Genomic DNA, 11,330 nt, shown 5'->3' with positions numbered 1-11,330 from the left:
CTCGAGAGCAACAAATGACATTAGTTACAATTTATTTACCTAAATCAAAATGTGCAGATTTTTAACTATGCAATGTCACTATATTCTCATGATCTGGGAGTCCAAACAGACCGAATGTCATGATCACAAAACACAAACTTTATATCTACACAGAATAATCACAATATTCATAGAAGAAAATGACATAGAACATAACCTTTCATAGAACAAATTGTTTCAGCATTATGGAAGAGATCTAACCATCGCAAGAAGGAAATTCAGAATCATGGAATCTCACATCAATCTTCAAAGCAGGTATTAAGGCACATAAGAGTATAAGATATGCCAATGTCTAAAGATAATCAGGTAAAAATTAGTGTCTTAGAAGTTAAAAGCCGTATTTCATTGTACATCTCAGAGAAAAAAATTATTCTGAAAATTCCTACATTCATAGGGTGTATGCTTAACGACTAAAACTAGATAATTGTATTCCTTAAGGGATGCAACTATTGTTGGAAATTGAAAAACCTATAACACATCTAAGGGCATCTTTAAGGGTGAACTATTTAATTGTTCACAATGAATAAACAAATAAAGTGGTGGCTTAATGGCAAACCTTTAATGGTTCATGTTGAGTGGTCATGGGTTCGATTGCAGGAGCAAGCATTTCCATGAATTAATTCGCTGTGGGCCCCACCAATATTTTGGACTGGTATTATAGCAAAACGACGTCGTTTTGCTGTTTCATGGTGCAAAACGACGTCGTTTTGCTGTTGAAGCTCAGAAAAAAAAATAGAAATCAGCGGCTGGGAGCGCGCCACTTGGCCCAGCCGCTGCTTGACACGTGTGCACTGTTTTAAATATATCCGTTGTAATTTTGCAACGGATATATTTTACAAAATACAAATCAAAAAAAAAAAAAAATTACCAACGACTCTATTTTTTTCCCCTCTATAAATAGACACCCATATTGATATATTTTTTTCAACTTTCAAAATTCATTTTTTTCTACTATATTTTTCTCTTCAAAAATCCCCTCTATAATTACCAATATTATTATTATTTATACCAATATTAATATTATTATTGTTATTATTATTTTTAATTATTATCATTAATATTATTATTAATATTATTATTATTATTGTTTTTATTATTATCGTTATTATTATTATTATTATTTTTATTATTATCGTTATTATTATTATTATCGTTATTATTATTATTATTATTATTATTATTATTATTATTATCGTTGTTATTATTATTATTATTATCATCGTTGTTATTATTATTATTATTATTATTATTATTATTATTATCTTACTGATGGGTATTATCTTACTGATGGAATCTACCCTAGATGGGCTTCTTTTGTGAAATCCATTACGAGTCCACAAACTCATAAGGATCGTTTATTCGCAAAACACCAGGAAGCTGCAAGAAAAGACGTTGAACGTGCATTTGGGGTCCTTCAAGCTCGTTTTGCCATTATTAAAAAGCTGTCTTTGGCGTGGGATACCGACATACTCCACGATATCATGCTCGCCTGCATCATAATACATAATATGATCGTTGAAGATGAACGAGAGACGTATCAAAATAACGTTAATACCAATGAGTTTATGAATGCTGGAGGGAACGCTAATGAGGACACTACCGAGTACCGTACTGATCGTATTGTGGATATCGGCTTATACTTGTCTCGTAGAACAGAGATTGAGGATCAACAGACTCATTTGCAGCTAAAAAACGACTTGGTCGAACATATATGGAATAAATTTGGTAACAACGAAAACTTAGGCAACTAGGTTTACAACAAATGGTTATCCCTAAGGACATCTTACAAAACGATGTGTAGTTGTGTTTTTTTTTTTAAATAAAATGTACTAGATTATAGTTGTAGAACTGTAATCACGATTTGTACCTCCTTTTTTTATGTTAATTAAAATTAGCTGCGTTGTTTAAAAAATATTAATCACAAGAATTAATTTTTTAAAAAGCTGATAAAAAAACGCGATAATTTCTTAATTAGTAATCACGATTAAAATATTAAATACGTCAATTAATTACATTGACATCGGTTAATAAATTATAATTATGAAATAAAAAGATTATATTTACAAAAATAAAATAAGGTGGGGTAGGGAGTATTGATGATGAACCATTGTTTAGTGTTTATTGTTAAGAGTGAATATTGTAAATGGTTTGTTGGGTTGATGTGGATGAAAGAGAAATGGTGATAGTGACCCATGAACCATTTTTTTTTTGTTCACCAATAATGGTGCTCTAACAACTGCAGGGGATAGAAAAAATTAAATTACAGCCATGGCAGCATCGCTTAATGCCTCGTGAAGCATGACAATGAACAGCAAAGAAGTTACACTTGTTCTATTTTACACATCTATACGATGTAAAATGAAGCCAATCCAGAACATTAATACATCTATTGGCTATGGCACCAACGCCGCCTAGTCAGTTTGAAACCCTGAACGTTGAGCCCTGGGCCATCTAATGTACCGGAGCCTCAAATCAAAACACAGTTGAAACAGGTAATTGATCTCTGAACAACATCTACTCTCGGAGTTTTGACTACCTCAAAATTGTCCATAGGTCAATTTCGACCTTCCTTCCTAGCACGTTGTCGAATAACAGGTCTGTACTGTTTCTCCCCACTATCATTCCGTGTCACGATTTTTAACGGATGAGCCTCAGTATTAAAGACCCATTGATCTAGGGGAATGACAGTTGGGGGTGAAAAGAGAAGATACAAATATTTTAGGGTTTCTGCCAGGAAGAAGCTTTGCATCATATTGTCTTTAACACCACTATTTACCTGAAAAAAGTTTAGGCATATTACTCGGCAAAATTTTCACTCAAAGATAAAACAATATGAATTTAACATCAACCCTCAGCATTAAGAAAACTATTTCAAACACCTTCAAACTAGAGGGTGCCCCAGCTGATCTTTTTGATAAACATGGGTTGTTCATCAAATGACGAACTTGTAAATAAATGACCAAAAATTTGCACGATCAGCGGTTCAACCATGAACAGTGCACATTTTTGGCTGTTTATTTACAAGTTTGCCATCTTGATAAACATGGGTTGTTTATCAAGATGATTAACTTGTAATATGGAATCTGGAAGGAGTTTAGAGTTTTAGAAGCTTACATCCTTGAGCCCCACATAGCCTGACTCTACGCGAGAGTTCTTCTCAAAAGCTTGAAATATGTTCCAGCCCCATTCTTGATATGTCTTATTTCCAGTGAGACGCCATAAATAGAAAAGTGATTCTACCGTTTCTGGTCTCAAAATGTTCCATGATGTGCCCACAGACATGTCCTACATTGTATGTACATCCAAAGTACATTAAACAAGAGAAGTATTCTGGCTTTCAAGTAAAGGTCACTAAGAAGAAGACTCACCTGCCCAGAGTGAAAGAAATAATTCTCCCCTGCTAATTTAGTAGGTGTCGACTGGTAGAAATTATAGCAAGTCCATGCCAGCTACAAAACCAAAAAACAAATCAGGTACCCTATTCTTATTTTTTATTTTGAGAGGGCTGGTGCATCAAATGTACACCAAAAGTGGAAATAAATGTACTTCCTACAAATCAGAATAGGTGCATCAAATGCCGAATTCAGATGTTTCTGAATAAGCGCATCACTTCCATAAAAGGTAACCCCCTACTATAGTTTATTATTTCTCACACTTACCCCACTTCTCTTTTTTTTTTTTGACAGCATACCCCACTTTTCATTATATTACATATTTCTCTCTTCCATGATCTCAATACATACTTGCACTGTCACTTTATTAGAAAAGTTCACTCACTAACATATATTCACTTTCTTATGATAAATAAATCACTTACAGCTTGCGCAATATAATATCCATAAAATTAACACTCTTATAACTATGTGCCTAACCAAGTGATGCACTTAGTTAAAAACAAAGGGAGTACTTCAAAAACTTTCATAATAGAGTTACATACCCTGATTACAAAAGGATCAACAAGAAGACTGTTCATAAACTTGGCCATTTATTGGCCCACATAGTATGATGGGAATTTCAAACTCATATACTCTCACTTAAATATACATTGAGAGTTTATTTGGCATCAATGAAATTTCCATCAACAAAGGAAAGCATCATAATTTCTCTATTTTCAGGCTTGTCAAGAAGCATCATCATAATGAATGGTAAAGCTGATATGATATGGTGCGCAAAGAAACCACATCAAATCAATCTCACCATCAACTTCTATATCAGTGTTACTGCAAAAAAAACGTAAAATATACAAAGTCCTTCATATATTACTGAATGACTTTCAAAGGTCCTATTATTACGTAATGAATGAAGGGACAATTTCGTAATTACCTAGCGTCACCAAAGTTGTAGTGATGCAAATTTTTTAACACTCCATAACTTATCGGCACATAGCATGCTTACATGAAACTAAAAAGATATTACACCTAAAAGTAGTTTGAGAAAGTTGAACCATGCATTGTGTCAAACATAATGTCAAATACCTCCTTAGCAAGTGACATGAATTTCTCTGAATCTCCTGGACCATAACCCGCGGATCCTAAAGCCAACATTCCGGGCGCAAAGCATGCTAACTCATCCATCTGCACAGATATTTTATTAGAAATACACATAATATTTCAAAACAAGAGCTGTTATTTCATTGCCAAAGTCGTACCTTATGATGCAGAGAATTCCCATTTCGCTCGCAAATATATGTGAATGATGATGGTGTTGTCTTCTGGATCAGAGTTAAAAGCCCGTTCATAGATCTCTCCCACATATCTCTGTATCCAAGATTATTGCATGATTTAAGAGAAGCAATAAAAATAAAATATGAACACAAAAAAGACCATCTGAAGGCATATACAAGAATAAAGTATGCTAAAATATCAAAAATATAAGTTCCACTTCAGTGAATACAGTAGATGGTGACCATGAGATGTAGAGATGCAAAAAATGACTAAGCAAATAGCATAGAAATAATATAAGATTCACAAAACATCATTCTCTTCCTCAGTAGCATAGTCACAGTAAGTAAATAAATCATTAAAGGTGGTTATGCATGATAGCTCACAATAAGTATAACTCACAAGGGATTATAATAAATAAGTCATCAAAGGTGTAAATGCATTAAACTTAATTGCAGCAAAGATTCTGTTGAGACAAACGACTTTATTAATCATCGAGAATAAAAACTTAAGAGAAGTAAATCTGTCTTGATCAAAAGCCAATTCTATAAACCAAGGGTCACTAAAACATTGTATTAAAGCAAAGAGCGGAGAATTAACACTAAAAGTACATAACCTGTATGAGAAAGAGAATGAGCACTCAATATATACGAGGACAAAATAACTTGTTTAGCTTGATCCACTATTTTCTTTATTCCCAGACAAGAAACTAATGTAATGTGCAAGTAGATATCAGCAAAACATACCTGTAGAGATTTACAGATGTAGTTTTATTCCCCTGTATCCACACCTTGAGTAGATATTCATAAAAGCTGCAACCAAATCCTTGGGTTAAATAACAATATTATCCATGAAAAAGCCCGAAGAACAGAAATATTATGCCTTCAAAAGGACAGTTTGAGCTTACAAAAAACAAACAATCCTTACCTGTCACCCATAGCACCAAAAGTGATAGTTGTACGTGATCCCTCTCCACTATTAGGATTAATGTATATAGGCAGCAGACCATCATCAGGGAAGGTTTTATTGAACACTGATATTACATTTTCTACCTACATGTCAAAACAAAATAAAAACGAGACTTTTTAAAGCAATGGGAAAGTGTGCTCTGTAGAGTACGTCCCTTTAACATGTTAAAACCACAATTACATTTGACAAATTACCTTCTGCTGGTACTTAGGGTTTCCTGTCCTCTGAGACAGAGCAATAAATTCAAGTTGCTCAGTGCCTGAATCTGCTAATATGCTGTCGCCCTGCCAAAAAAAAATAACGAAAAATTAACTTCTCGTAATAAAATAAAAAGGCCCTTTCCCATGAAAATGGACATGTATATCAAGACCCTGATCATGTATTGCCTTTCCAAAGAGCAGCATTAACTTAGACAAATTGAAAGCATATTATTCTGATTCTTTCCCAATATTTCACATAGTTTATCAATTACATAAGCAATAGCTAAACGGCCTCTACACTCTTCCCTGTATTAACCAACTCACGATTATCACCAGGTGGTGGTAGTAATTATACACATTGTGGCAAACAACATTTTCAAATTCACTTATATTAAAGACTGCTACATTACCAACACGACCCAAATGATAAGATGCCGAGTAGCTTATGCATAAGCTTTTCTGGGAAAATACTCACAGCATGCTATCCAAAAATGCCAGACAATTTTATAGTCATTTGAACCAGAAAAATATATCTTTAAAATTCAATACAGCAGAGAAGCATGAAATAAAAGGATCAAAATGGTAACAGTATTCATATCCTCACAACTTACCCCTGTCCACCCAGGATTATGAGGTCTTCCATGCGCCAGGTTAATAATGTTATATGGTATACCGGAAGATGTGTCCCATGCAGGTAACAATCTATCAGCAATGTCTTGGGCTTTTTCAAGGAACATCTTGTCATTGGAGAGATCATAAGCACTTAAAAGTCCCCCTACAACTCTGTATTAACATGAAACAAACATACAAAGAATAGGTCTTAAAAATAACCAAGTTTGAAATACTTTTAATGCAGAGAACATTGTGTTAAAAAAATGACATTAAACCTTATAAAAGCAACCTTATGGTTGTCTCAAAGACACTAGCATCATAATCTTTGTTGAAATCCAACGTATTGGCAACCCACCTGCCAAAAGAAGATGCAAATCATCTAGCTGAGCAATCATACAACACAAATAAACACCAGTCAAAAGTAAACATATATTCATCAAAAAAAAAAAAATGAAACGGCAAGCACAAAAATGAAGAGAGCCAATATTAGTAAATTCATGAATATAAGATCTTTCAAAATAATTGGGGAAAAGTAAAAGTGGGCTTCAAAAAGATGAGAAGACATGAGCTAGTATAAAGTGATGGATTTAAGACATTAAGGTTTTTTTTCCTTCACCTTATTCTTATTACTAATTACTCAATCTAATTAAAATCAGCCCAGACCAGACCACATTAGACGAGACCGGAAAAATTCAGACCAAAACAAACAATAAAATAAAAGATAATGAGTCAAATCAGAAATTAAAATCAGACTAGACCAAACTACACCACATCAGAACTTAAAAATAGATCAGAACAGCTTAAAAAAAAAGGGAAAAAAAAAAAGGTGAATAGAACAAAGGCTACACATATAAGCAACATTTGATTGCAAAGATATTTCTCCTCCTCATAGTTCGAGAGAGAAAAATAAGATTCATCCCGACTTTGTTTAATTCTTCAAATTCAAAATATACAGATTCAACTTTATGTTATTGAGAAAAGCGCCCATGACATTGACTGGTTGAATAATTTAAAGCCCATATGGCTATTATAAAACTATTAAGGGTATAAGGACCCACACCTACCCCCATTAATATCTCAAAATAAATATTAAAAATAAAATATACATATATAAGTACTTATAAAAATAAAAGCACTTACTAATACTCCGTATCACATATAAATCTGATTGAACGTATAACAATTTTAATCAATCTAAATTTTGAGACAATTTAACAGTCACATGTCAATCTCAAAAGCATGGGAGCCAAGACAACAAAGGTAAACCTTCCCTCGAAAAGAAAATGTCAGAGAAGCATGATATAAAAAGGTACCAGAACTCACTCTCTAGCTCTCTGGAACTGTTCATCCAGGCCCATAATATACAATGTATCCAATGAGTCTATCAGTGTAGCTCCAAGACCTCCAAAGCTATTGACACCACTCTTGCTCTGGGGCTGTATAGATATAATGAACTTTATTGACACAGGCACAATATAGGACAGGTGTGAATAAAAAGTGACAATACCATTGAGTTGGAAAACCTATAAATTCTTTAGATAGCTCAAGACAACAATGATCAACCACTCAAAACAAACAGATAGTAGAGGCTGTTTTTGTAGATTATGGTTTGCCTTTTGACAGGCATTCAATAATTAATTAATACAACCAAGTACCCCTTCATCATGGAGCTGAAATAGTGACATGGAAATCTTAAACAGATGCACTCGTTTTTTTTTTTATGGTTTTCTCATATCCAACAATGTATAATTAATCAAACATCTCAATGAATAACTAAGGATATAAGAGTAACATGTTCTAAGCATCACCAAGGAATACCTGAAGTTCATCTTGCCCCCAAGCATATTTCTCATAAGAAGTCCAAGCGTGTAGCATGGCCTCTTTCACTTTTTGTCTTCGCTCAACGTCAAGAGGATCATCTGATACAACCTTTTTTGCCGGAATATCATTCTTTATCCCTTTAACATTTTTTACCCCTTCAAGCTGTAAATCAATTACAAAGAATAAAAATGATACTTAAAACATAAAAATTAGTTAATAAATACTACTTCCTCTGTTTTTTTTTTTGTTTTTTTTTTTACTTGCAATACTTCTCTTTTCACGCTTGCCGATACATTATTTTAATTGCTTAATTACTAATATGTAAAAAAATTAAACATTTGAAATTAAAATAGTATAAATCGAGACGAATCCAACAAGATCCCATATGACTATATTTTTGCTTAGCTATAAATCGTCAAAATGGAGCATATGAATTGTGTAAAAGTCAAATTGTTGCAAGTAAAAAAAAAAAGGAGGAAGTATATCATTTGCTTACTTAAGAAGATTTTTAAAAGCATATAATAGCCAGACAATGATTATGTCAATAATTTCTGGCAGAAAGTTTTGAGTTATATGAATCCTAAAGAAGATAGCAGCAGTAAAATAGGTTGACCAATGAGAATAAACAAAGGTTTTTCTCTACATACAGAAGAAATCAGCCATAGAGACATAATGCCATTTCAAGGATGACAATACAATGAAGTCATACAAACTAGCAAGTACATCAGATAGGGGTACAGGGGGAAAATTATACAAATTACAGCAATTATTTTACCTCATCATGCAGACGATTGACCTCTGAATACAACTTTTCTAATTCCTCCTGCAATCATCAATTTTCAATCAGATTAATGCCTAAATTTATTCCAAAATTAAAAATAACTTTTTTTAGAAAAAGTAATAGGGAGGAGGAGAGTGGAGGGGGGGGGGGGGGAGAGAGAGAGAGAGTTTGCAACTTTGAATGTATTTCAGCTGAAGAGACTATCTATTTGCACAGTCAAATATCAACCACTAATATCATATATGAATCACCAACGATGAATATAAATTTTTTTTGGCACTAATCGCTTGAGAGTGAACATTGAATGATTGCAATCAAATTAACAAATCTGAGCTTCACCAGAAGCAGCAATCAATTTATCAACAAATGTGTGCTTCACCACTAAGTTTTGGCCTGTAAATTAATTTGACTATCCATCAAAATGAAACCTTCTCATTTATGAGTCCTATTTCAACTGCAACAAGAACAGAGCTTGATTCATTATATGAACACACAAGGTTTGACCCAATGAGACGTTTTAATGACACAGGTTCTCTGCAACTTCATCGCTAACGAGATCTGTCCATTATCCGTGATTCAGTTCCAACCCATCCAAATCTTTACATGATCTATCCTCCAGCTACCTAGAATGTGTAAACTTCACTAAGCCTTAATTCCTCAAAACTGTCAATAAACAACAAGCATCTCCAAGGAAACAGACCCAATAGAATAAATCCTCAATCAAGCCACCAATGTGAGCATCACAGGAGTCTAAATGGCACGGGTTCTCTGCAACTTCATTGCTTTTGTTTTCTGGTTATTGCCATGTCACATCATCCATCAGTAAGATACTTAGCACATTCATCTAAATCATCAATAAATAAGAAGCGATTTTAAGGAATTAAAAACTTCAGTAAAACAACTGAACTCACCCAAGTATTTTTAACTTCTAATTATAGAAAATACCCATAGATACCAGCAATTACTTAACCGCGAACTGGCCTTATCCATCACCACTCCAATTATAGCCCCGAAACAGCTCAAATCTCAATTCTCTAGTCATCCTATAATTCTTACTTATCTCTATTTTGCAACACATTTTCTCACTTCCTAACCTTCCATGTCACCATGATCCACTTCATCAATCACATGTCAAACGAACATTACAACATTACACAGCATTGTCATCTAAAACTTCAAAAGATTCCAACTTTCAACATGATCTCCATCCAATTTAGCCAATTATCAACCAATCAAAACGAATTATCAAAAATAAACCCATTAATGAAAAGGCAAAAACAGATCTACCCACAAAAAATAACAAAGAAAATAATTCAATTAAAATCAAATAATTGAGTAAAAAACCTCGTGTTCTCTGAGTAGAGTCTGGCGATCCCAAACAAACAAAGTGCCGATAACAAATACTATAAACAACATAGCCAATTTCTTTGGTCGCTTCAAATAATACGCCGGATTTACATATCTCCACCAAGATGATGATCTACTTCTCGCCATTTTTCTTGTAATTTAATTTCCGTAAACCCTAAAACTATAAATTAACTACTGAAATCCAAAAATAATCATGAGAGAGAGCTTAATTCAAGATAATTGATCGATTCAAGTCGATGAAATCCTTAATTTTGATTATAATTCCTTCGTCAATTTTTGCCAGAAATTTTAGGGTTAATTCTCCTTCTTTTACCCCAATTTGATTTAAATTGTCGAATTTTTTTTAGGAGAAGAAGAAAAAGATGATGACAATGAAGTAAGCAGAAGACGGGAATCTATTAAGACCAAAATTGAAGGAAAGAAAATTATTATTCTATTATTTTATTTTATTCTAAAAATACTCTTAATGTAATTACTAATTGAGTAATTAGTACTACTTCTCAAGTAAACCCGATTCATTCTCCTAAAAATTTATACCCGTAATAGTGGTTTTTAAATTAGACTATGGACACAAATTAACATTCTTTGTCATATGTTTTTGTTTTTTTTTTTTCTTTTCAAAATTTGTTGTATGCGGCCTGCTATACCGTGCGGCAGGGGTTACTCGATTTACTCAGTCAGGGGCTACTTAAGTTGTCGGGGTTACTCGAGTTACTCGGTTAGGGGTTACTCAAGTTACTCGGTCAGGGGTTACTTGAGTTACTCTTGACCAAGTAACCCCTCAAATAACCCATGACTGAGTAACCCCTCAAGTAACCCCTGACTGAACCATCAAATAACCCCTGATCGAACTCCTTAAGTAACACCTGACCGAATTAT

The 11,330-nt window shown here is 33.5% G+C and overlaps 1 protein-coding gene across 1 annotated transcript; it reads right to left on the bottom strand.

Moving 5' to 3' along the window:
- Positions 1-2,239: 2,239 nt before the first annotated feature.
- LOC110687976 (mannosyl-oligosaccharide 1,2-alpha-mannosidase MNS1-like) lies at positions 2,240-10,869 on the bottom strand. Its single transcript, XM_021864634.1, has 14 exons — positions 10,428-10,869; positions 9,078-9,125; positions 8,300-8,464; positions 7,805-7,917; positions 6,771-6,836; positions 6,481-6,652; positions 5,864-5,953; positions 5,628-5,752; positions 5,447-5,512; positions 4,688-4,796; positions 4,515-4,613; positions 3,408-3,488; positions 3,154-3,324; positions 2,240-2,815 (listed from the first exon to the last, which is right to left on the bottom strand). Exons 1-14 carry the CDS (start codon positions 10,575-10,577, stop codon positions 2,594-2,596), a joined length of 1,677 nt encoding a protein of 558 aa, XP_021720326.1. The 5' UTR covers positions 10,578-10,869; the 3' UTR covers positions 2,240-2,593.
- Positions 10,870-11,330: the final 461 nt, after the last annotated feature.

The sequence above is a fragment of the Chenopodium quinoa genome, unplaced genomic scaffold, assembly GCF_001683475.1.
Source record: "Chenopodium quinoa cultivar QQ74 unplaced genomic scaffold, ASM168347v1, whole genome shotgun sequence".
In the NCBI taxonomy this organism is placed as follows: domain Eukaryota; kingdom Viridiplantae; phylum Streptophyta; class Magnoliopsida; order Caryophyllales; family Amaranthaceae; genus Chenopodium; species Chenopodium quinoa.
The sequence above is the reverse complement of the archived record's forward strand: the minus strand, read 5'-3'. Positions and strand labels throughout refer to the sequence as shown.

Excerpts from the sequence above, each read along its gene's own strand:
- LOC110687976 (XM_021864634.1), bottom strand. The coding sequence starts at position 10,577 with ATGGCGAGAAGTAGATCATCATCTTGGTGGAGATATGTAAATCCGGCG. Across the intron at positions 8,465-9,077 it reads TCAATCGTCTGCATGATGAG|CTTGAAGGGGTAAAAAATGT; the intron begins GTAAAATAATTG and ends ATTGATTTACAG. Across the intron at positions 5,954-6,480 it reads ATAATCCTGGGTGGACAGGG|GGCGACAGCATATTAGCAGA; the intron begins GTAAGTTGTGAG and ends TTTTTTTGGCAG.